This window comes from Syngnathus scovelli, chromosome 14 (genome assembly GCF_024217435.2).
Source record: "Syngnathus scovelli strain Florida chromosome 14, RoL_Ssco_1.2, whole genome shotgun sequence".
Taxonomy (NCBI): domain Eukaryota; kingdom Metazoa; phylum Chordata; class Actinopteri; order Syngnathiformes; family Syngnathidae; genus Syngnathus; species Syngnathus scovelli.
The window spans coordinates 15,007,299-15,033,702 of record NC_090860.1 but is presented as its reverse complement, the minus strand read 5'-3'; the positions used below and the strand labels follow the sequence as shown (position 1 = coordinate 15,033,702).

The 26,404-nt window shown below is 45.7% G+C and overlaps 2 protein-coding genes across 2 annotated transcripts in view; both read right to left on the bottom strand.

Annotated features, from left to right (window-relative positions):
* Positions 1–148: 148 nt before the first annotated feature.
* Positions 149–9,554, bottom strand: LOC125980493 (galactose-specific lectin nattectin-like). Its single transcript, XM_049739704.2, has 7 exons — positions 1,610–9,554; positions 1,479–1,541; positions 1,285–1,312; positions 1,120–1,205; positions 896–1,027; positions 596–704; positions 149–515 (listed from the first exon to the last, which is right to left on the bottom strand). Exons 2-7 carry the CDS (start codon positions 1,539–1,541, stop codon positions 439–441), a joined length of 495 nt encoding a protein of 164 aa, XP_049595661.1. The 5' UTR covers positions 1,610–9,554; the 3' UTR covers positions 149–438.
* Positions 9,555–9,698: 144 nt separating this feature from the next.
* Positions 9,699–26,404, bottom strand: part of lrfn5a (leucine rich repeat and fibronectin type III domain containing 5a) — a 39,629-nt gene continuing 22,923 nt past the window's right edge. The window contains exons 3-10 of the mRNA XM_049739702.2: positions 22,553–22,766; positions 21,392–21,520; positions 21,137–21,317; positions 20,882–21,037; positions 20,535–20,794; positions 19,969–20,442; positions 12,420–12,693; positions 9,699–11,307 (exon numbers count right to left, since the gene is read on the bottom strand). Coding sequence (XP_049595659.1) covers positions 10,423–11,307; positions 12,420–12,693; positions 19,969–20,442; positions 20,535–20,794; positions 20,882–21,037; positions 21,137–21,317; positions 21,392–21,520; positions 22,553–22,749 — 2,556 coding nt within the window. The 5' untranslated portion in view covers positions 22,750–22,766 and the 3' untranslated portion in view covers positions 9,699–10,422. The remainder of the gene's footprint in view (positions 11,308–12,419; positions 12,694–19,968; positions 20,443–20,534; positions 20,795–20,881; positions 21,038–21,136; positions 21,318–21,391; positions 21,521–22,552; positions 22,767–26,404) is intronic.

Genomic DNA, 26,404 nt, shown 5'->3' with positions numbered 1-26,404 from the left:
TAACGCTGATCTAATCGAGATAACTCGGGAGCCATCTCAACAAAGAGAGACACGTTTGCTCCTTTTGATGGACTTTGAAAAGAAAGATGTCCAATTTACAAAACAAATCAATCATTCTGGAAGGCTTTTTCACACACATGCACAAAAGCAGCATTGGAAATGTCAGTATATTTCTCTCTATATTGCCTCTAAATATCAGTTATGGGGTTTCTCGGTTGTTAAGCTGTGAGGTTAGGAAAAACGGAAAAAAACGAAACGAAAACAAAACATGGCTCTGTCTTAAAGTGAAGCATCAAATCCCGGACATTTTTGGATGCCGAAAGACAATCGATATTGTCGATAAAGTCATGAGCGGGCAACTCCAATGCAATCCTTTTAATAATAGGACCGTTGTGCTCTTCACACGCAGGCAAGCAACATTTTGCCTGGCCTGACAGGTCACCACTCGGACAGCAAATCTTTGGCGCAAACATACGGTGACTCTGTTGTGCAATCGTCGTCTCCCCAGACCCCGCCTGGAAGAAATATGTACAGGGGGAAATACCACATCTACCACTCCTCAGCCAACTTGACTGGCGTGTGTGTGTTCACTCACCCGAGTCTAACACATTGACGCATTCGCCAGAGTTATCGGGCTCTGACGGCCAAAACTGAAAATTTCGAAAATCTTCATCGGTGCCGTCAGTCCAGATGAAGGAATCGTCCTGGAACAGAAAGTCACATCTTGAGACTCTCGGCAATGTGTTGCAGGCAAGGTTATTGGAGTTCACGGCAACTCAAGAAAAAAAAAAACGTGTCACCGGTATCGTGTATTTTGAGGCCAATCAAATACCGCGTATCCTGAATTGAACATGGAGCACCAAGTATGGTGTCTAAGTAGCCGTCACCGTTTCACCTCAATTGCATCATGAAGTCCAATCCAGAAGGCACCTGTGACGCCTCCGCGGGAAACCAGCTCGGTAACGACCGCATTTTCCAAATTGCTGTGGATGGACACCAGATTCCCGCCAAGAATGTTGCAGATGCTCTGATGGAGAAGAGACAGAGTGGGTGAAAAAGTCGCTGGGACACGGTGGGCCACAGGATCTTTCGAGGACTCGGTCGCCAGGCCTCCCCAACCTCGGAATCGGCAAAGGTTCTCCCCTCGCGCTGAAAGATGAAACAGCGGCAGTCGAGACGAGTCCAGCCTCTCGGGCAGCCGTTAGCTGCAAAAACAGGTGGCGTTGGACCAAAGGCCAGGCAAATTCCTTTGCTGCTCGGAAAAAGCGGCATGGGGCTACCAACCTTTTGCACGACTGACAGGCTTACACCACTGACAAGAAGAAGAAAAACACCTGGTTACCAATAAAACCAATTGATGCTCATCACAAATGCCAAGAAATTAGAAGGGCAGAAAAAAAAAGAAATCGTGGCAAAGTGAATTCATCCATCGTCTCTATTTGCACATTTTGTTCGTACGCTTTTGACAGGTGACTTACGTCTCCAGTCCAGAGTTGGATGAGGATGCACAGGAGGAATAGCGAGCCAAGGCCAAACGCCATCTGCGCAAGCGCAACAAATTGGAACACTTTCAACGCCACCGGGAGCTTGCTAGCCGGCGTGACCTTACCTTTGCAGTCGTCGAGCGTGATGCGCACCACCGCCGACCGCTTCTTAAGTACCCCGCTTGACACGTTGGGACTGTCGAGCACGTCGGTTTTACGTCACGAGCGCCGCACCCAGGCGTTCGCCAATTATGAGGCCTTGATGCCTTGGAGTCGGTGGAAATGACAGGGATGCACAGTACGCGGTACTTTCCATACTGTATTAGTGTCACCTTTCTTGTTCAACCCGTTTGTTATTGGAACCCGCAGACAATTGTGTGCTTCTCACTTGTCACTCATTCGTTGTATTTTGATGAGGTGCGCAATGCAAATGTTGACTCTCAAATTCAAATTCAGGATATGTCCAATGTTGCCGAGTTCACGTAGTATTGCGACACTAGGGTCACCGCTATATTTCGAAGCGTTCTGCCGTGCTGAAGCAAGAGTTGCTCAAACACATCTGTTTTATTCTTGGAAACCCAACGAGTCAGTCGTCTTTCTTTTTCGTAAGTGTTAGCCGAAAGGCGGCAGGTAACGAAACCTAAATCATTTGTTTGTGATAAAAGAACCAGTCAAATCATAGAAATTCTGGAAGCAAACAGCCAGCAAAACACGCACCTCATGCACAACTAAAGCTCCTGACGAGAAATAAGCCGAGCTAGCACAAGATCCTTTTTTGCCAGCAGATGGCAATCATGGATTACTCCCATTTTAGCAGTGGCACAGCAACCGGGAGAAAGAAATCTCTGTGAATAGTCCTTCAGTCCACGTGTCAAACGTTCTCCTGCTCACTTCTGCTCATATTGGAGGTCAAACAATGGTGGCTCAATCACTCGCCCAGCAAAATTCAGGTCGCAAAAGTCTTCATCGGGTTTCTAAGAGCAAAATATGAACATAGAATGTAAGCAGCTGCCTCGGAGTGACCCTTTATTAGCTTCTCGAGGATGTGGTTGGACAGGACATCTTTGGTGTGACCCCTTGGGCTTTGAATTATCATCACTAATGACGATTACAGTGGCACTGACCACTGAGGATACCTAATGCCTTCTAAGAGAGCATGTAATCACTGGATGAGATACAGTATCGTACGTCATTTATATGCAGGTCCTCCGAGTGTAAAAAATACGGACAGAATCTTTTGAAGGTATTGTATCTTCTAGGGGGTGAACTTGTTGCCCCAGTGTATGTGGCCTACAGCGTGGTTGCAGTTCTACCTGTCGCACTGGGTGCTCCTCATGAAGCAAAATTCAGAGCGCTCTGCCACTTCTGGCGGAGGAGGATCCCATCTCCTCGTCTATTCATTGATCATATCCTTGAGCCAGATGATCCCATTTCTCTGTCTGTACGCCTGCTGCTAGCTGTAAGGTCAAGTGTAAAGTGTGAGCGGAAAACTCAGAGGCAGTCTGGACATGGTGTTGGAGCTGGACGTGGTAACGAAATACAAATGCTGCTGCTGCTGCTGCTGCTTTTCCACAGACAGAGGTGCTTGCTGTCTCGTTTCAGGAGGTTTGTGATTTTTATGATGCGTCGATTCCATCCATCCATTTTCTATAGCGCTTATCCCCACCTTACAGGAAATGAGAGATTCGGTTTTAAATGGATGACGCACATTTGAAGAGAGGGCCTCTTGAGGGTTCAAGCGACCCCTATCCCTTGGCTGATCCTGCCTTGTTTATTTCAAGCATCGCTGAGCAAATTTCCAATGTGAGAATCGATCTCATCAGCCAGAATAGCACTCGATCTAACTTTTGTCACGACAGCCTCCCCTTGGGGCGGGCATCCGCATTCCTGCACGAATGATACCATTCTAAAGAAATAAGCACATTTTCTTCCATGCCAAATAATAGCTGCGACAACATCATTGCCTTCACATCCAAAGCCTGCGGCCTAGTCGTGTACTTCTTAAAGAGTGCGGCTCAATGGACATTGAACGCTACAACAGACAAACTAGAGGTCGTGGCCACTACGCGCGAGGTCAACCGCTAGTGTTGTGCTACGATACATGCACAGAAATCATGCGAGTTCCTCGCCCAAAGTTCCAACACAAGTTACCAAGTGTATTGTCGCACAAAAGGTTGGAGTCATTAGCTCAATAATTGGCCCAAAGAAACGAGCTAAGTGACAGCGGAGGCCAGGAGGATGTCTGTGAGGGAAGAAGAAGTTAACGCAGGAATCATATTATAACTCTAAAAAATATAATCCGAGGATCAGATTGTGTTCAACCTTGTATCTTCCACTCTATTTTATGACTCTGAATCAAAGGCGGTCTTCCCTTTCAGTTCTGCTTTCCAAATTTGATAGCTCCTCTCATTGTAATAATAATATTTTGCTGACTCATTGTCAATCAAAGCTCCCTTCCTCCACGCATGCAGCATCATGCAGTCCCCCACCCTTGGTTGCTGGCTGGCTGGCTGGCTGGCTGGCTCATCTCTCTCTGCATTGCAGTATCTGTGTCAGCCATCGGCAAGAATAGCTGTCTGCTTGCGTCTCTGTGCGTGTGTGTGTGTGTGTGTGTTTTGTCTGAGCGTGGGCGTGTGCTGGATGCGGCGGCGGCGGCGGCGGCAGCGGCGGGGGGCCGGCGGCAGGGCAGTCCCTCCTCAGCAGCTGGACTCCAAGTGTAACGCTTCCTCCTTCCAACTTTTGACTTTCATCTGTCTGTTTGCAATTTCGATCTCATTCCTATTTCCCTTTGATTCCATTTCTAGAAACACTGTCATCATGTATGCATCAACATTTCAATGTTATTTCTGCCAAATTTGCATTCAAAGACAAAAAGACCCCCAAAGGGTTTTGTTGATAGTGGAAGACCACCCACCTAGTACGTACGTATATTCCACATGATTGTATGATCAATTGTCTTTTAACAGACAAATGTCACTCTTGCTGACTACTGGAGCCTAACATTGTGCCTTCCTCTCCCCCAGGACCTGCGACGGTTTCCTACTGTGCTCAGTACCTGCCTTGAAGCTGACAAAGCGTTTTTTTTTCCTCTCTGTTTGTATCCTTTGGCTGTATGATTTTTTTTTTGCCCCACGGGCTGAGAAAGGAGCACTGGAGCAGCATCGCATGCGGGCGCTGAACATTGTCAAAATGTTTACCTCCCTCGTATAATAGATTTATATGGCATGGCTCGCTGACAAGATACTGATTTGAAAGCAAAATAGTGTATAGACGATGCGCTGCGACAACAAATATGACTTTCGTATTGTCCTTCAACTTACGCTTGACACCACGTTTGCACGTTTCAGCTGCTGTGAGGCGGAACTTCTGAGGCTACGCACCAGCAAATCGATGGCACAATCCAAAGATGGCTGCATCTGGCTCCTGATAGGGACAGTGGCAAGAAGGAGAGAGGATTTGAAGAGGGCACAAGAGATGGATATGGATGGATATGGATGGATGGATGGCTGGATGGATGAATGGACGGATGGACGGACAGACGGACGGACGGACGGACGGACGCTGTTCAAGTGCATCCTGCATTCCACTTTGGACCGAGAATAGGCCCAGCTCTGGTTATCCAACTTTGCTGAGATACGTATGGGCCTTCCTTCATGCGGACCATATTGTGGATGCCAGATGTGGACCACAAAAGGACCATCAGGTGCAAGTGTGGCCCATCTCTGGGCCGGAGCAATTTTGCTAAATCTGCTATGGGGTCTTTTGACAACCTTTAGCAGTGCCAAAGCAAAAATTGTGGATACGGTCATATTTTTGCAACACGGAGGATTTTGTCCAAAGATATTTCTGGGGGGAATTATGAGTCAATTGTTTCAGGTATAAGTTAAGGGTTAGAAGCGAGAAGCTATTGGCAAATCTGCACTTTTTCTACTGTGCATAGCTTGATATGGCCTAGCTGATGGACAGAGGAAAGGAGCTGGAAGAGGTATGTCGTGGTAAAAGAAACTAAAACAACTCTAACATGGCAATTTATACTTTGCCGTCAAGCCCCAAAGGAGGAACATCAGGGACTTTTAAGCTGAAATGCGTTTGTATCGATTCTCAAGTATGCTGCTGGAGGATAAGGTCAATAGGGAAGTGACGGACGGGGCTCACTCATAGTCACTCGCATGCCAGTGGCTTCCACTAAGCTGTCATTTAGGCATCTTATGCGTTTGAAAGAAATCTGCAATGCTAACACAAAAGGAATGAGCAGGACAGGATGGTGTATAATTATGCAAAGCACACCGGAGCAGCTTGTCATCAGTTGAAGTTCAAACCAGTTAATCATCTTTGTTCCTGCGCCTCCTCTTTGCTGCCTGCCTGCCTGCCTGCCTGCTTGCTCGCTCGCTCACGTTTCATCTGCTAAGGATATTGGGAGGGAGATGAGAAATGATCGGTGCCACTCCTGTGGGGGCTAATGTCAGATTTGGGCTGGAAGAGCAGTGGTGACTCAGCAACCCACAGACAGAAGTAAAATGGCGAATATTGAAACTTTGTGGCCTCAAAAATAGATGGAAACCCGTTTATGAAATCAAAGTTTGTCAACAGAAAACGAGATGTGCCAATAAATATGGATTGGTATGTCAGCTTATGAATGGTTTGTGTATAAAGGTCATGAAATAAATTGTACATGCTTGTAGAGCCCAAATCTGGCTCCCCCCCCCAATCATCTTCATACAGTATATTACGTCATCTTTTCAATTAGCAATAGAGCATGAAATGAATTCAGCGCTTTCTTGGTCTCACGCTAGTGTCCTTTTATGGCGCTCACTCTCTTGCCTGCCCTGCCCTTCCCCGCCCTGCCCTGCGCTGCCCTGCCCTGCCCTGCACTGCCCTGCCCTGCACTGCCCCTTGTTAAGATTCCGAGCAGGTCCTGGTAAGTGTCAGGAAATGAGGAGTCACTAAACGAACAGCCAGATTGTTGATGTCCTTCTGGGAGCAGACGGTGCAGGAGATGAAGTCAAATTCTTATTTGAAAGAGAAAGACTACTCGCGCTTGTATGAGCAGCTCCTTGTCCTCCTGACTTCTACGACAACCGTACGTCGGCAAAATGCAGCGGATTAGCACCAAACTCTATCTGCAAAGGGAGGCAAAAGCTTAGCTATGAATGTCCAAATTGTGAGTCGCCCGCCGCCTGCTGAAAAGGATTTAAAGGTGGCCATTACATTTCAATTACCGTAGCGACAATTAACCTTCTCCCTCTCAACAGACTGCAGCGCGTCCCGCCCCTGAATGTATTTTCATTAGACTGCTGCCGGGCTTTCGACACTTTGAATGGAAATAATATCATTCGGTACTGTATTGAACGCAACCACTGTTTTTTGGAAATGCATTGAAATAAACATTTTTCATTACGCTGTGTTTTTGTGGGGACATTTCTCTTTTATCGTAGCAGTCGTAGAATACGTTTTTGGGACAAGCCAATTCGACTTCTCGAGTTACAAAGACTTAAAAATCATTTCATTTTGTGTGTGTTGGCCTACATTTAATTACATTAGTCTGGCACTCAACATAGTATCGTGCTTTGGTTTCCAGCTTGGAATTGCGGCTCTCCTGACTCAGACCAGGGTGAAGATTTAAGATGATACGTATTGCTGTGGCTTGAACTCCCAATCAAAAGGTATGTGTTCAACTGCTCACTTTGCTCTCAATTAAATGTTTACAATACTGTTTCAGTGCACGCACGCACGCACGTATGTCACCAGTGGATTTTTTTTTCCTTCCCCCCCCACACACTTACGTTAAACTTCCCAGCTCCAGCTTTGGGCTGATAGGCCAATTATCGACTGTTAAATCTTGGATTGCTGACCCTTCTCCCCTTGCCCGTTGGATTAGCGAGTCTGTCAATTACCCTTTGGCTCTAATCCAGATCAAAGTCACATGGGCCTCACAGAGTCAGTCACTTTATAGTCAGGCAAAACGTTTAGACCCGTTTGTTGTACTTTATGAATCCCTTTCAGGAGCTCTTTTCATAGACCACAAGTACTTGAACAACAGCATCTTTCTTTTCCACCTCTAAGAAAGCCAGATCCTGATTGGACCGAGAAAAAGGGACAAAAACAAAGAGAGCTGAGGAGGACGAGAAGAAAGCCATTTTCATCAAGAAGGCCAAAAACAAACTCATCTGGAGCCAGCCACCCCATGTTTCTAATGCACATCTGTTCTATCGAGAGAGTTCAAGTTTTGTTCCGCCTCTGAACACAGCAGATGGAAAGAGAGCTGTGTCCAGGTGGGTGCAATTAATTCTACTCATGGAACACGGTGGTCGCTCCCGAACCTGTGGTGTGTGGGCTATATGCGGGCCCGCAGGATGCTATTTTGCAGCCTCCTAATGAGGCCATGTCGAATGAGCATTTCAAATTGCCTGTAGGTGCGAGTGCGGATGTTTTTTTGTCTCGGTGTGCCCTGCGATTGGCTGGCAAGCAATTCAGGCGGGGCGGGGCGGGGCGCCTGCTGCCCGATGACTGCTGGGATAGGCTCCAGTGGGGACAAGCGGTGCGGAGAATGAATGGATGGATGGATGGATGGATGGATTATTATGGAGCCAATTAAAAAGGGTTGCAAAAGACATACCGGAAAAGATTGTCAATTACTTTGCAGTTTAAAGAAGATGAAGATGGCGACAGGTGACGCAGAGAAAGGAGAATGTGCAGCATTAGACAAATGAGAAATAGATCCCATCTGTCTGGAGTCAAAGGTATCTGCTCAACAAGAGACGGTGGGTGATACGTGTGTACAACACAACGGTCGCTCTGACACTTTCATCCACCCTCGCACTTAAGCTGATTTGTTATTGCCGTCTCTCCAGGGTCACTGCTTGTGTTTGATTGGCCACGGCACTATCATTTAGACCAAGTGGAATGTTGCTATGCCAACAATAGCCAAGGCCAGACCAGTAATTGAGGAGAAAAAAATAAACGGTGATGAATAATATTGATTTAGATCGCATGTGGCATTTGCCCACTTAAGATTTGGTATTAAGTTGATGGTGATGAAATGCTGAAAACAGTTTGAAATGATCACTTAAACTGCTGGTATGCGTCTGCATGCAGCCCAAAAAAAAAAAAAAAAGCATCAGACTCTCTGCACATTACAATGCATCCATGGCTCCTACCTGTAAATGGCTTACGCTTGCCTCTATGATGGCAACACAAACCTGGTTCAGATATATATATGAGTCATTCTCATATAATCCACATAATAATCATCCTCTAATGGGGCAATTATATTTCTGTGACCGTTTCTGATGATCTACAATGAGAAAAAATGGTGAGCTGATGCACAAATACGTTTTCGAAACAAGAGGCTCGAAAAGCGCACACGGCATCGACCTGTGCGTGATGGCCGCCACCCGAGCGAGTATAAAGAGGGCAAAATTTGGATATAATAACGTCCGCCGGGCCCTCGTCGGCCGACATTGCAAAATGCGATTGACATGACAAAAACAGACGGCGAAACTTTCATGATACGAGAGCTGAGGTGCTTCTACAAAACCTCTTACCATTGAGCTTTTAGCGCTGAAGCAAGTCCGAGGAAGGTCATGCGTGTGCGCGCCAGAACAGAGAGGGTGACTGTCTAACCAAGCCATTGAATTGTCTCAAATTCAAGAAAGGGAACCATTTGTTTCCCCCGTCATCTCAGAGGCCACTTGCGAATGACTCAGCCTGCTTAGGAAATATTCTCTTGATGTCTGCCGGCACCATGAACTGATGGATTTTGAAACTAGCTGGAAAATCACGCTGATAGGTGACAAGGCATTGCCATTGGTTTACATTTGTAGTCTGCAGAAGCAGAAAGATGCAAAGACAATGACATTTTAGACTAGCAGTTCCCATTTCAAAGGCAACGCAGCACAATACGTTGCATCCTTTTTCACTCCCAGTGAAATATGCTGTCACGCTGCCCGCCTTGAGCTCTGTGGCACCATATGCACACAGCTCAAAGCAAGCGCGTGGCTTTTCTTCACGGCTGTGGTCAGAGCGGCCAGTTTATCCCAATGAGTGGGAGAGAAACTCAAGATAAACCTTTGTGTCAAATTTTAGTCAGACTACTTTCCAAAATCATTTTTGTGTACTGCGGTGACAGGAAAAGTTACGTTGTTCCAAAAGTTCAACCTTTTTTTTTTTTTTTTTTTTTATTTTCTTTTACACAACATAACAACACAGTACATGTTGTCTTTTTCTGTACATGAGCTTTGCGGTAGGTAACATGTGACCAACAACCCAGGCTGAAGTATACCAACGTCAGCGAAAAGCTTTGTTTTCGTTTTTTTCGATGTTCTTTTTTTTTCCTTTTAAAAAATATCAATTTCATAAGAGGTCCATAAAGTTTCCATTTGATATTCAGTCTATTTGCCAAGAAACACAAGGCCGTGTGAAAACGTTTGTCCGACCGAGAGCTACTTCCGCTTGGAGTATTTTTGTGCAAAAGAAGGCACCGACTGCTATCTCTTGCCACGGCGTGGTCACACACTTGCTGTCGACTCTAGAAAGATGGACATTTATCTTCATTCTCTTTTTTTTTTCCCCTCCCTTTTTCGTGGTATTTGCAGATCAAGTGATAATGATGCGGTGAGCCCATTGACTTGTATTCTTTTGTGCTATCGAGTGGAACCAACAGAACAAGTCGAGGACGCAACGAGACAAGGCAAGATCTCCACTTGCTCAAGGATAGACTTGGAAACAAACGTGTCAAAAAATGCTTGTGAAATTGAAAAAACAAAAGGCTTCAAAAGAAGACAATTTGTCACCCAGAAATAGACTCCTCCTTGTCCATGCTCACACACAAAAGTGAACACAAATACTGATGTCACAGGCTCACTTTCGCTTCCAGTCCCACAAACAGACGCACGCCACACCCAAAATAACAATAGCTCACGTGTTGTCTGGTTTCAATTTAAACCGTGCTCTCCAAGATCCAGTCCGAATCACAGCGCCCTCTATTCGAGTCCCCCTCCCCATCTTTGGAGAAGAGCATTCCGCTCATGGATCGACTCCTTTTGTCCCGCACCGTGCGTCCTAATTTTGGCGCGCTCCCTGGATTGTACGCCAGAGTCTTTGAGCCCCCTTCGCTGAGGGAATATCTCCTCCTCGGCCTGCTCCGGCCTCCCTCCTCCACGGGGAGAGTCTGGTACTTGGTGCGGGCGCGGGGAGCCCGGCGCAGAATGGGCGTTTCCCGATAGCGGACGGAGGGAAGTGGACGAGGGTTGCCAATGGGGGGAGGAGCCGGCGGCTGCCCTTGGTTAAGTGAGGTGGAATTGTTGCGGTTGGTGTTGAGCGTATCTAGAGGAGTGGAAGAGGCGGTCGAGGCGGAGGCGGAAGCGGAAGGAGGGCGAGAGCACGCGCTCGGGAGGTTCTCCGGGGCGGCTGAGGTGTTTGAGCAAGCTGAGCCCGGTTTACTTGGAGCGGGCTTCCGCTTTGGCCTGCCCAGCGAGCTGGTGGCGGCGGTCGAGGAGAGGCTGGCTCGAGCTCTCTCCTCACCCACTTTGACTTGTTCTTCAGCCCCGAGTGTTGTCCAATGCTGGCTGAGAACAGATGTGTCTGTGGAGCAGTCGGGTAGGGACGAGTTGGATGAAAGCGTGGTGGTGGCGGTGGCGGTGGTGGTGGCGGCGGCGGTGGCGGCGTCCTTCCCTCCACTCTTCTTCTTTGACAGGTCCTCCAATCCGATGGAGGCGTGCTTGGAGTTACTGGGGGTCACGCTGCACCTTTGCCCGTTTGTCTGAGAGTGAACGTTGGTCATGGACATTGACATGCCTTTAACGCCATCTCCTGGGTTGCACACCTGCGGGTCATGAAACACGTTGGCTGTGAGTCGCGCCTCGTTGGCGTTCTCATGTGCAGCGCGTGTCTCAGGAATCGGGATGGATGGATGGATGGATGGATGGATGGATGGATGGATGGATGGATGGATGGATGGATGGATGGATGGATGGATGGATGGATGGATGGATGGATGGATGGATGGATGGATGGATGGATGGATGGATGGATGGATGGATGGATGGATGGATGGATGGATGGATGGATGGATGGATGGATGAGCAGATGGATGAGCAGATGGATGGATGGATGGATGAGCAGATGGACGAGCAGATGGATGAGCAGATGGATGAGCAGATGGATGGATGGGGAAATACCCGTCGATAGAGAGGCATTCAAAACAAAAAGGGAACGAATAAAAATCCTCTCAGAGGGCCAATGAATCACTTCCAATCAATTCCACTTGTAACAAAAAATCCATTTCAGGGTAATGCCAAATGCAGAGCAAGTAGTCTAGTACTAAAATTTACAGCCGTTAAAAGTCACCATTGCGCTCATGCGCTTTTCCCAAATCAAAACACTTCCAAAAGACAGACATTTTACAAGCAAGGCTCTCTATGTTGTTCGCAGTCTATTAAAAGTTCAGCCAGAAGCTGCTGCTGCTGCTGCTGCTGCTGTTTTGCTTTCAGGTGTCAGGCTCATAGTTAGAATACACGACACACTGGCCTTGGGTAATATCAAAGTAAGCCATGCGCGTGCTTCCGTTCCATGAGAAACATGGTGCAATCATTATTTTGGTAGCTATGAGTGAATGAATTTTTATTTCAAACATGATTTGAAGAATAAAAACAACAACAAACAATATACCGATATCACTGTTTGAAAAGGAGTAGGAAGAAGCCTACGCTTATCATGTCCTACCCCTATCCATCACTTAGTTCCAAGTGAGAACATTAAAACTACAAAAGAAAAACAATAAAACCATTTTAGAATCCCCAAAAACACCTTATAATCCATTGGACCTACCTCTGTCACTGCGACTGATTATATTGATGGAACTATTACAGGGGAGCGGGGGATGGGGAACGAGCGTAACGAACGTGAATGGGTTCAAAGAAACAGATGGCGACCCACCTTGTATCGTATCATCAAGATGATGATGAAAATGAGCACAGAAGCCACTATAATCCCTCCGATGATGATGATCATAGTCCCGCCGAGGAATTGGGATTGCATAAAATGGCATCTCATGTACTCGGACTCGGTGGTGAACTGCACGCATCCTACCACGCGGGTGGCCGTCAGGGAGGTGATGATGTCGTCGTAGATGGCCAGCACGCATAGATCGTACTGGCTTCCTGCTGCCAGGTTGTTGACCAGGAAGCTCTTACTTGATGGAGGGATCATTCTAGGGAACAAGAGAAAGACAACAATCAGAGCATCTCAGTTCATGTTACAGGCGGATACGTAGATCTCATGAAAAAGGACTCATCGTGACCGAGTGCACCGGGCAACATTTGAAGTGGATTAACGGACACTCGTTCATGTGGGAATTTGCCCGTTCGTCCTTCACTTTCTTGGAAATGGCTTGTCAGCTTTTGCCGCTTGCCTCATTCAAATGCTAATGAAATTCCTCATTAAAACATGAAGTGAGGAAGGGCCACTTGCAGCTTCTTGGCCTTTTGCGCACCGACCGGGCAAAAGGTTGCCTTGCTCACGTTAACTATCTGTTTTAGAGTTAAGTGAAGGTGAGATGGCATGTTAAGCTTTAGTGGTTTGGATTAAGGCGTGGGGAATGGACGCGGAGGTCGTTAGCGTGCCCTCTGTGGAATAACACCGCATGGAGATATGGGTGTGTGTGCGTGTGGCTCTCCGTGACCAATCGCTGCCAGCCCATGAATACTAAAAGGGACATCTAAACACTGAGCTGACCACGGCTGCTCTCCAATGTGCTTCTCTCCACGGTTTCCTCCCTCTTTCTCTCGCTCTCTGCAGTTTCACGGCGGCACAGCAGCGACAAGCTGACATACACACAGCTATTAATTCCCATATCTGTGTCGCTCTCACACTGATGCGCACAAACAGAGACGTCTATTTACTAACTAATTAAATGATGGTGTGTGGCATATGCCTGTGCAGGTGCGCGCACACGCACACGCACACACACACACAAAGTCATAGATTTGAATGCTCTTAAGGGTATGATGTCATTTTCCATCATGTGCACTGAAGCTTGATTTAAAGTTAAATGATATTGAAATATCCGTCAATACAATTTTTCTTTAAAATGTTCAGCCCTTACATACATACTATATGAAAGTATGTAAAGCTAACGGCTGACGACACATGTAAAGTTTGCCTTTTGTATTATTATACATTATAATGAATTGATATATTCTATTTTGTATTATTGCCGATTAAATGACACTCGCAGCATAATTCCGGAATGAAGATTCAAAGCAGCATAGTCTGCTATTATTGTGCTGTGTTGCACAATGCCTCACTCTGTTTTTTTTTCTTCAAATTCAACAATACCTCTAAATAATGGAGGATCACTTCACGTTTCCTCTGAAAGCATCAAGTGTGTTCTGCACTCTCTATGCGCGTCTCACTCGCATACTATTTGTCATCGTCTGGCCTTAGCTCTGCATTTAAGAGTAAAAAATGAGCCGTACATGCATTTTCAAACTGGGAGAAACGATATCGGTAATTGAGATGAATACCTTCAATGTTCCTATGTCCATGTTGCGGAATTGTACTGCCCTAATGTGACCAGTTCTAGTTAGAGCAGTTTAAGGGCTTGACAGAGAGCCATTCCATGCACGGACGGACGGGCACACGCAAGCTTCAAAACTACTTTGCAGGCCTAAGTGAGAAATAACTCAGCAATAACTAGCAACGCAAAAATACCTACAATGATAGACCAGCGCAAAGTGTGAATTCATATTTCAATTTTGAGGCATAGCTACGTACGTGCCTCAAGTCCATTTTGCTTGAAAGGCAGTTAGGTCTTTTTTTAACCTCTAAAACATTGAATGTGATTTTTTTTTTTTTTTAAGAACTGCTCCGACCTACATCAAGCATGAACTCATTTTGCTATTTGAATAAGAAAGGCGGTGCTAATCTGTCAATTCACTTTACAGGCTCTTTAAATGTTCAGACGCGGTCCACTGACTGCCATTCTACATTTGACTTCATCAAATACGTGTATTCTCACGCAAATACATTTAATAGACAATTGATCATTCATTGATGGAAAGCGAAAGAATGACAAGTTCATCCGAGCGGACTCTGTCATCGCGACCAACCGATTTCTTTGTGCCTGATCTGAATGCTGCTGCCAACGTTTGCTACTCAGCAGTGGGCAGATGACTGACTGACTTGGCTGAGGCTATTACACTAATCTACTATCTGCTCTGCCAAGCCCTGGGTGCCTGTGTGTGAGAAACATGTTAGTGCGTATTGTACTTTCGTGACATTATTTCCATTACTCGCAGGCTATGAACAAGAGCTCATGCTGCGCTACGGAAATGCCATGTCGTATGTGTGTAAATCTCAAACGTGTGAAGAAACAAAGCGTTTTTTTCAACATTCGTCACCGATCCACAGCTCTTATGCAGGAAGGGTTTGTGTTTGTTTGTTTGTTTGTTTGTTTGTTTGTTTGTTTGTTTGTTTGCGTGCGTTTATTTATCATTTAAGCTTCCCTCACTCCAGTGCGGACAAAGCCAGGAGGGCAGTGCAATGTCCATTAGTCACTTTCAGCTTTTTGTCTCAAGACAAACGCCTTCATCCATGCACACATCGGTGAGCTATGAAAGCAGATTGCTTTGTTTCAGACCATTTGATATGATTAATTATTGGACCACAGCCGTGCATGATTCTTCAAGCCTTCGTGACCACGATTCCGAGAAGGCCTCTGGGCTGGGATGAATGAGGGGCAAAGGCTGCCATTTCCGGGATGAATAAGGGGCAAACGCTACCATTTACTCAGCTGCAACTTTTACTCCGGCCAGACTATACGTGACACATTGTCGCATTATTTCCGGAGTTTTCGATGTAAAATGCATTGCTCAGTGGCGCTTTTAACTGACTTGTTTTGTAGCATCTCGCAAAGGCACGGAACTGAGATTTCTTTTTGGGGGCGTGAAACCAATGTCGAAATGTGGGGGGAAAAAGAGCAATCGTCGGTGATTTTCAGACAGTAATGGGCACGCAAACCGTTCGCTAAGCAAGCGCAATTTGCTAACGAGCCAAACAGAATTGATGGATAGAAAAATGAAGGTATTTTAAGGTGAATTCGAATACAGCAATTCATGGTAGTTAAATGACGACAGCATTACCGTTAATCACAAAGCTAATGCGGTTTACCTGCCAGATGGCACAATGCCGCCACACTCCTAGATTTAAGTCTCGCATGGAGACGGAAAACACCTTGCTTCTTATCTCTGTTCCACCATGCATAATGCCCCCAATAACAGAATTAATGGATAACAAGCACCGACACAGCTTGTAGCCAGAGGTGAAAGTAGAATCCTGCACCCGAGACAGGTGGGCTTGGTTGGAAAAAATCCATCCCCACTTCCCATTTCTTCCCACTCATGCAGACTGAAAAGAAACGATTGCGTTTTGGCAATATGTAGAGTCAAAGTTCAAGCTAATTGAAGGCTTGAAACACAAGTAGCCATTGCAGAAAGCATCATGTTCAATTTGGATCTGTCCATCTGAATCAGATGGCGCAAATACTAGAATCATTGCCAGTCTTCATTTATGAGAAATAGAGAGAGAGAGAAAAATGGTGTGGAACTTGCTGGAAGGGCAGCACATAGAAGTTCAGCTTCCAGGAGGAATTTTGTGCCGAGCGAAAAAATCCAGCGAGCGTGGATTTGGCTAGTACGTATATGCTGCAGGGCAGCCTGTTGCAAGATAATCCCTCCCTCCCTCCCTCCCTAGCACCCCAAAACTGTCTTTATTTATTATGCATTTAACATGAGACTTGGGTCTGGGGCTGAGGATAAAATACTTTAGCCTCAGCGGCAGAACAAGCCAAAAGCTCCAGCGAATCAAGGTTTTTGGTTACGCACTTTTTCCCATCAACATCACGAGCGTGCTGCGTTGCGCTCGGACAGACACAGTCTCGGGTAAATGATGCCCTCCGGCACTGCACTCAGCCGCCCGCGACTTGTGAATATTTCATCATCTTAGACCTGTGGACAGCGTGCATTTTTCATCCACGCTAGCTGTTGGCTGAGCGTAGCCGGATAACCGGAGCGAGCCATGAGGTTTCGAGGCAACACGGAATGAATTTTGCAAACGTGGTGCTTCTTCAGCAAGTTCATCATACCTGCAAACGTGTGTCGCTCCGCTGATAGCAGAGTTCATTGGCGACGTTGAAAGTGATTCGAATGACACAAATGCAAAGCCAAAGTGTGGCTGTCGCATCATTTGACGCAGAGTGGGCCAGCAGGTTGACCCTGCCGTTGAACTGGATACAAACAAGAAGAATGAAACGAACGGAGAGGATGAGGTTTCAGGCCGATTGGTTGGCCTGAAGCTCATTCTTCCGGTGAAGCTGAGTCATCTGCATCACTCTTTAATGCTGCGCTTCCATTCCCCTGCTATGTCTGCATGGTCTTTTTGTCCACGTCAGTCCTTTGCACATTGATTCCGCTGGCTCGTTTTTCTTCCAACCTGTTGCTACCGACTTGTGTCTTTGGGCTTGGTTTGCTTTCTGCAAATTTGGTGGGGGTATAATGACAAAACAAGATCAGACTAGCTAGACTGACCGGTAATTACCCAAAAACATTACGCGGACCTACACGAGCCCAACCAATTGAATTCCTATGTCTGAACAATGGTAACGGTTATTTAGATTGCACTTTTTGCATCGTATGTAACATATCATTTTGTAAAGGTAGCTTCAAATATTCGATCGTTAAAAACGGGGTGGGGTTTGAAAAAACACTGTGCCTTGTACTTGATTATTTTCATTTCTTCTTTTCTTACTTTCAAACGTAAATGCTTTTATATTGTTGGAAAATAAAGTTCATTCGTTCAATATGCCCCTGGGTATTTACGGTAGCAAAAGCAATGCTGTAATTGCTATCATTTTGTCCTTGTGCGCTCCCTAGATGTGTATTTCTACTTTTAGCTGAGCTGGGTATTACACTGCAGGAGTAATTGATTAAGATTAAATAGCTCCACAGGGGAAAGCGGGGAGGAGGTAGGGACACAATGTACGTATTTGAAGAGCATCCGTACGCAGCTTGCCGAACATTTGGAAGGACAGAGACGGAAGGAAGGAAGGAAGGAAGGAAGGAAGGAAGGAAGGAAGGAAGGAAGGAAGGAAGGAAGGAAGGAAGGAAGGAAGGAAGGAAGGAAGGAAGGAAGGAAGGAAGGAAGGAAGGAAGGAAGGAAGGAAGGAAGGAAGGAAGGAAGGCAGGGAGGCAGGAAGGCAGGGAGGCAGGGAGGCAGGAAGGCAGGAAGGAAGGAAGAAGTGTGCTTTGGGTATTTAGTTGACCCTTGATCGTACGTTGTGCTGGATTTTGTCGTCAGTTATCCTCAGGTCCCGTCATGCTCTCTGGACCTCAGCTATGACTGCAGCAACTATTTAGCGATCAACGTTCTTTCCTACCCATTCATTCTTCTATAGCTTAAGTTAATTGCACTAGTACACAGTCAGGAATTCTGTCTTTAAATAATAACCTACATTGCTGTAGCGGTAGTAGCAAGTGAGGAGAAATACAATACGTTAGCAGGAAATTTGGAACGGTGAGCAGCCACTGGAGTACGTTGAATGAGCTTTTCCTGTTGCCATCAATACGCAATCAACGATTCGGAATATTACATTACAGATACGGAGTATATTGCACAAGGTCACCATAATTGTGTGTGTGTGTGTTAATACTTTCTCCATTTTAGGTCCCACACTTTTCTTGAAGAAAAAAGATTTGAATCCAAATATTGATGCTATAATCAAAATACTTTGCCTTCATCTGTGTGCAGGATAGAATAGAATATTTCCTTTTTTCACAACACTTGATATCACTACAGCTTTTTCCGCCTGCCTCTTTTCAGCTTATGCGCTCCGTCCCTCCCATGTGTTTCCCTCTCCGCTCTGTGTTTAATGAAAAGGCAAAATCAATGGCCTTGACTCTTTGTTTTGCCAAGTGCGCTGTTGGAAGAAAATCATTCCGTTTTCTGAAGAAAGCGCAAAGTCAAAGACGCATGCGGAAATGACTTCCGTTTTTCACGTTGACAGGAGCCTTGTGAAAGACAAGTGTCTGTCCATTTGAAGCCTGATTTCAAGTCAGCTCACGCAGTTTGGAATCGGATCCACTGGTGTGCTACATTGAGGTTCTGCTCCTCCCATTTGGCCAGAAATGTGGCTTGCCGCAACAATGCTTCTTGTAAAGCTCAAACTTGAAGACTTCACTGCCTAAAGTGGATGGATGTGCGCGTACTTGGGATCACAAGCAGGCACGTAGGGCCTTGAAATACGTCACTGACCTACATTTACATCACAGAACATATTGTACTAATTCATTTCCAACAGTCTTTTTCTTTGTTTCGTAGGATGTCTCGATTGCGCAGCTTCTACTCAAGGTGGATTGCTCTAAATTATGCAAAGCGATCCACTAAGCAACAAGTGGTGGTGGCGAAAATGACAGACATGACTGACTTTTAAGGCAGACTCTAAAAAAACCCAAACTAAACTGGACGCTGTGAGAAATTCAATAGTTATATTTCCATTTCCGTCGCAGAAATATCTACCGTATTATGTGGAACATATGTTGCTATGCTAATAAAAAAAAAGGAAAAAAAGACTTTACATGTAAATAACATTGTCACTGATCTCAGCCTATTCTAAACGGGCTCCCGTTTCATGGCGATGAAGTATGGACAGGGATTAGCGTTGCCATGAAAGGAAGATAACACTGTCACGGCTCCTGACAAATGCTCTTTGCCGACAATAAATCCATCCCACCATTTGAGAAGCGTAAACATTTTGCTCAAATAGCAATCATTCCCAGTGAGCTTGATGTAATATCCTGAGAAAACAACACGTGCCACAAGAGAACGTCTTCCCTGTCAAAGGCCATCTCAGGGTGTTCCAATTGAGGTCACTTTGCTTTATGAATGGCTTTCTCCATGTCTGTCAAAAGTCTGCCTGTCTGATTGCGGAGCCGCAAGTCAAATGGTATGCACGTGCTATTTGGAAGCCAATGGAAATGGGGAGGAAGTCAAAGTGGCTCTGAATACGTCGCTACTGGCTCGTTGGAACATCCGTATGAACCGCAATATATCGTACCAAGTCACAGTATTATGGTAGTCATTGTTTAAAAAGTTGATCGTTGAAACCTCGTATTTCCTTGTAACGGTTGAGGTCACTCTTTTCATTACCGTGCAGTATTTAATTGTACCCCTGTAAACCTCATGTGACAGAGTTATCAGTTTGTGTCCAAATCCAAATCATCTTTCCCCCCACGGTCATTAAATGCGATCGATACAGCTCAGGCGTGTCATCCTCCAAGAGCTTTGGCTATTTGTCTTCATTGTCCAATTGTGTGCGGGGAGATGAAAAACGATTGAGAATATTCATGATTCCTCAATTGTGTGCGGGGAGATGAAAAACGATTGAGAATATTCATGATTCCTCATCATGCCCATTCTGAATACGACTTACCGATACACGAGTGAATCATCTTGGCTCCCGTTGTATTGGATCTGGAACATCCGGATACCTGGAATATTCCTCTGGAAGTTAAAGTTGATCAGCGCCGTCGACGAAGTGGCCTCGGCGCTCACCACCCTCTTTTCTACTCCACCCTTCACGTCGCCCGTCGCGTTGCTTCCGTTGCTTCCGCTGCGGGTCGATGTGGACGTGTGAATGTCAGACGATCCTGGGTCAGGCTCCTGAATGTTGTTGGTGTTGTTGGAGATGTGCGGGAGTTTAACGATGACCAAGTCGACAGTTTGGTGAGCTTCGCCAGCAGGGTTGGAGGAGATGCAGGTAAAAGAGCCTGTGTCTTTGACAGTACTGATGAGGATGTCCAGACTTCCGTTGACGTAGACCAGCGTTCTGGAGGAGTTTGAGACCAGTTTGCCATCGGGAGATATCCAATGTATCGCTGGCTCTGGGTCACCTCTGGCCTTACATCTGTGGACGGGTCCAAACGTCATCAAAGCAAATTCTTGACGGTTTCAAAAGATGAAATCATTGATAGCGCAGCGAAGGTTAGCCTTGGATACCTGAGTGACACTCTCTGTCCTTCGAGGACCCTCATCTCATGGGAGTACCGCGTTATGAGCGGGGGTTCGCACAGAAACTCCTCCTCGGGAATGGACCAAAAGTAGCGTCCGGAGAGGTGCTGAGGTGAGGCGCACGTCTCCAAGTCGTCCTCTCGGTTAAGCCTTCGCAGCCAAAGTAGCTCACAGTTGCAATGCAGCGGGTTTCCACCAAATGATAGTGCAAAGGTTGAGGAGCTCAAGATCCCCGAGGTGGCCAGAACCTTGAAAAGAAAAGAAAAGATAACAACACGTTGCAATCCAGCAAGACGTCCATTTGCAATTCATGCAGAATACGCTGATTGACCTACCTGCGCTCGTTGAAAGAGAGGGTCAGGCGGGAGCTTTTGCAGTTTATTTGAGGTGACGTCGAGCCGGTTGAGTTTCTGGAGCAATGAAAATGTCCCCTCTGGGATAAAGTCCAACATGTTGTGGTCCAAACTCAGCGTATGAAGGCTTGTCATTTTCTGGTGGAGGGACACCATTTCATCATCGTTTCACAAGGTTTGTCATTTGTCATGACACGCGTTCAACCCAAATTGCACTTAGCGGAGAGAGACCCCTACCTGAATGGCCTCCCATGGAATGGAATCAAGGTTATTATAACTGAGATCCAATTCTTCTAGTGCCAGCAGGTCATTAAACGCTCCCTGGTGGATCAGTACCAGCTGGTTGTTGTTCAGAATCAGGTGGTGGAGCTTGGACATGCCACTGAAAGTGTCGTTGCCTATCCTTGTCAGCCGATTGCTGGTATATAATCACAGCCGTTAGTTAGCAACGTTTCCAGGCTCTCAAGTACAAGAGTCAAGGTCAAGTTTTACCTGTTGAGATGCAGAGCTCGGAGGTTCTCCAGATCGGTGAAGGCGTGAGGTGTGATGTAGGAGATGGTATTTCTGGATAAGGTGAGGTCCACGAGCCGCGTCATGTTTGCAAAGTCTTTCCTCTTTACACTGAGACAGAAAGATGCCGTGTTAAAGGATAGCCGACTCAACTTTGACCGTCGTGACTTAGTATGTGCTGCAGAATTCCACCCTTCTTGGCAAAACGGACAATTCAGTTGAAGACTTGGAAGTCAATCTGTAGACTTATGAGCCAAGAAGCATCTGGCGAAAAGATGTTGTTGGCTGGCCGAAGTCATTGACTTCAACAAGCGGGATCTTCCCTGTACTCCATTTTTCATTCTGTACGAACGAGCGAGAATGGCTCTGCAAAATCTATGAGTCGGAATTAAAGGACCGAAGAACAGTTCTTTTACGTACGTACGTACGTACTATAATATATCCAAATCAATAGGTTGACTCCATTGGAAGCACTTTGCACTATATGCCACCATACTATGCACTTTGCAGAAAATTGCAGTATGCTTGAAGAGAGTCAAAAGCTGATGACGCCCTGTCCATCAAAGCAGCATTTGGCTGCAGGTTTTTGACTGTACTTTCAAGTCGCAAATGATCCACTTTGTTCACATCGACTGAAGTTGCACGCAAAGGCAAAAATGCATGCAAACGACAGAAAGTAAATGATCAGGAATACGCGACATCATTTTGAAAGGTTTTGGGCTTTTGCGATCTGACTTTCTACTTCATTTGCTTGAATAGAAGGAGTTTCTTTGAATCCACGCTCATCGTTGGAAAAGTGGAATGGCGCCCCAAGGAATTGAATGTGGTTCATCATTCTAGTTGATCCTTTTTGCCTTGCGTTGAGCCTAATGAGATTTAGTTTTTTCCATCAACTAATTGCCAATTAGCCAGCCCGATGTTTAGTCTCCGCCATACTTTGACCGTGACTTCAAATGCTACGGTCAAGTTAAAACTGTCTAGAAAATTCACACTAAAGTCACTGGCGAACAAATGGACATGTATTCCGATGAGACACATTTCACTTCTTTCTGTGTATTTTGTGTCCATCTTATTTGAAACTTTTTGTACACAATCAACAATAATGGGTCCGAGCAAATTCAAAGTGCCGCCCGCAACACTCACCTGGTGACAAAGTTGTCGGCCAGCCTCAGTTCCACCGTGTGCCTGTCGATGTTTGGCGGAACAAATAGCAGACCTTTCATGGCACACAGTGTGGCCAGGTTGGGTGACAGGATCTGACAAACGCAACGCTTTGGGCAGATCTGTGCACCAACTGCCACGGCCACCGCCAGCATCACAAACAGGAAAAGTCTCTCCATGGTCCCTGCCTGTCAACCTGAACAATCAAAGACGCACAGAGACATAGTAGGACTTATGGCACATGAAATAAAGTGTACTTTCACACTTAGCTGTGGTCACAATATTATAGTTTGATTATAGAAAGAGGCAGTCTTGCAGCATTAGGACCAAATGAGATTCAATGCGAGAACTTGATTTAAAAAAAAAACAAGAAAACGCCTTGACAAAGACCACATGACGCGCGCACACTCACACACGTCCGCCAACCTTGTCGTTGATCAACACAGGCTCACAGGGAGAATGGGAGTGAAGCCAGTGAAAACCTACTCATGAATGACAACCTTGATCACACTTTGAAGGACACGGCGGGCGGAACTAGGATTAAAGGGATCACAGTGCAGAGGCACAGGCACAGGCACAGGCACAGGCACATGCGCTTGCACGTTACAATAAAGCCTCAACTAGGCATTCGGTCGAGTCGGAATCCGACAACGAGGCAGGCTACTTTGTCACTTCAACTCAACTCCCCGTACGGACATTCTGAAAAGATATCGGTATTCATTGATTCAGGTTATATATTTGACCTAATCGGGAAAAAAGAAAGAAAGACGAGGCTACGGACCTGGTGAATGCCACATTCAGAAGCGCGCACACACAACTGCTGCCTAAATTGGTGACCGCCAGAGTGAGACCAAAATAAAAACAAAAAAAATGGAGAAAAGCGTCGATTGGACAGAAATGGACCTTTGGAATTTCATGTTATAATGTGTGTCAAAAAGAAATGGTCTAGTAAAGCTGCGAGCGAGACCTGGAATAAGTAGCTTCAATCGACGCTGTCAAATTGCATTTATTTCTCTTTTTACTTGAAAGAGTCAAAGAAGGCATTACATGGAGTGCCTTGGAACGCACAAGCACTTGCAAGTACACAGAATGAGAGCAGGCTCATGACCCTTCTGACACCCAAAAAAGATATGAGCTCATTAAACGCACCCAGCAACGGCTTTAATGAGAGCGAACAAGTAAGCGAGAAGGAGAAATGGAAAGTAAACTAGGGAGAATTAGCAGCCAGAGAAAAAGGAGAGATCAGACGGCCCCCTAATTAAAATGAGCGCTCGAGTGTGAATAGCCGTGTCAGAGAAGAGAAGAATTGCATGAAGACCAAAGCAGGTAGAGAGGGTGACACCCGTATTGCACGCACGCACGCACGCACGCACGCTTCTGCTACCTCGTCATCCATCAACTAGAATACTATGTAGCAGAGGCAGCATGGGCAATAAAGCATTAACAGCAATAGAAGGGCTCGGTTTCACTCGCTCACACACACACACGCAGACATACAGTACATATCGCACAAAATACACTTTAGTAAGAGGTGGCATGCACGGGCGTGACTCGGATCAAACAGAATTGTGAATTAACCAAAGGGATTATGTATGTGGAAGAGATTGTTTGGGATGTTTGTAGCGGGGCATCAAATAGGATTTTGGTCGGTGCAGGCGGCCTTGTGCACTTCTTTCCTTCATTCTCCGGGCTCTCCGAGCAAGCCTGTTTTACTCTTGGCTTGTCTACTGATGGCAGCACAAATGGATTCTCCACAAGCGCCACATGCTGAAACTGATCTTAGTCTGCATTTAAATCTCATTGCGGGGGGGGGGGGGGGGAAATCTCATTGGGATAACAGAGAGACTTGGCAGCGAAAAATGGCAGTTTGGAAGTGCCTGTGCAATCCAAATCTTTTGATACTCGCTAAACCCCTGACTGGAGATTTTTGGAGACTTTACATGCTCCCCCTGCAGCTTTTCCACACTTGATGCTTTTTTTTTTAGTAAAATCGCTGCAACAATAGCAATAAATCGTATTTGAAGGTCTGCGCCGAAAAATGTTCATGTTCAGTACTGTAGCTTACTTCATGGAATTAAAAGATGTCACCTGAGGCGTTGCAGGTCGCAATAAGCAAAAGACAACGCAGTTAAATAAGATGGATGGAGTTAAGGATTTACTGTAAGGGAATGAAGATAAGATTTCAACTTTGCCAACAACAAGTCTGATCCAATAACTTAAGTGAACACAACACAGTATGCAGTGCCAAGTACTTGCGCTAAAGTGGATCTACAGAGCTGGCAAAACACTTGGGATCTTCTTGAACACTAGCAGAGTGAGTGCCATGCTTGTTTGGGAGGGTACCGTTCTCGTTGTCATTTTATAGTCAAGGCATCATAACACATTGGATGCTCTATTCCTCGCAAGCCATCCATCCATCCATCCATCCATCCATCCATCCATCCATCCATCCATCCATCCATCCATCCATCCATCCATCCATCCATCCATCCATCCATCCATCCATCCATCCATCCATCCATCCGCGGGGCAGCGCTCGGGTACGTAGACCAGGAGGAGCTCAGCAAGGTAGCAAACGCAACTTCCTTCCTGTTCCTTTGGTTCCACTCACTGCCTTTATTTTCCTGTCTCAGCGAGAACACACCTTATAGTGACTTTAGCCGTTTGAAGAACAACAGGGGTCGACAGCTGCTTAAATGCATCACAATTAGTCTTCTTTTAATTACTGCGCTTACATGAGGAGCGACACGCAATCAGACACCAGCGTCAAATGCGAGTCCACATCATGTATGGCATAGTATGTCCACATACATAGTATGCCACATACACACATGGGCGGGCTACTCAATTATTGGTCTTGGATCCACTTTTAAACACACTTAAAAGTATGCATTTAGTCTAAATGGAGAAGTAATTGAGCCAGTAAAACAGGAAGCATCAAAAAAAAAAAGAAAAGGCTTGCAATTGTACACCGCTGGCCGTAAAGTGACACTTAAAGTGCTTTCCAGACTATTACGTCCCTATTTTGATTTGATTTGATTGATTGTAGTGTAATAGTTATTTGAGGATTAGGTTTTCAAGACATTTAATTGAAAATATTCTATGTTCCAAGTATAAAAATGATGAAGAAGCAAATTCTGCAGCAGATATGACGGCGATGGGCCCAATTAAAGCAAGCAAAACAAAACACAATTTCATCATAGAAAGTGTGGAGGTCATGTTCTGATCCGTAACGCTCAGTTAATGCTATTGATATTGTATACAAATATTTATCAGTGCGCCCTGTGATGGAGCAGGTGGCAAACAGTCAGTTAAGAGATGAAACATTAGAAAATGGTTGGATTACGTCCAAAGAAAATCTTCTCTTGGTGATTATTTGAACGCAACTCCATTCAAGCCAAACACCCCGTTGCAAATGGAGAAAAACACAAATGGCTCAAAGGTAAACAAAGGTGGATAAAGCAATAGCACTCTGCACTTAACGCCAAGGACTTGTGTATACATAAAATATGAGTCTGGTAAAGATTCAACTCGCTTAATTAAAAGTCTGAATGATACAAAAGTCAAAGAAAAGCATTTGTAGCACCAGCAGCCCCGTGAGGCACTTCCAATCGCGCCAGTGATCTGCAGGTCTAATATCCGCTTGGCTTCCTGCGCTAAGATAAAGGAAGACAAAAACACAAGGCCCGAAAAAGGCCTCCATTTAACGCCTCAAATAATTTCAAGTTCCAGAAAACGCTGGCTGGTTACCATCGGACGCTGAAATGTGCCATTCGCTCCGTGGCGGTTGTATCGGCAAAGTTAAGCCGACGTTGATCCTACGTCTTGATATAA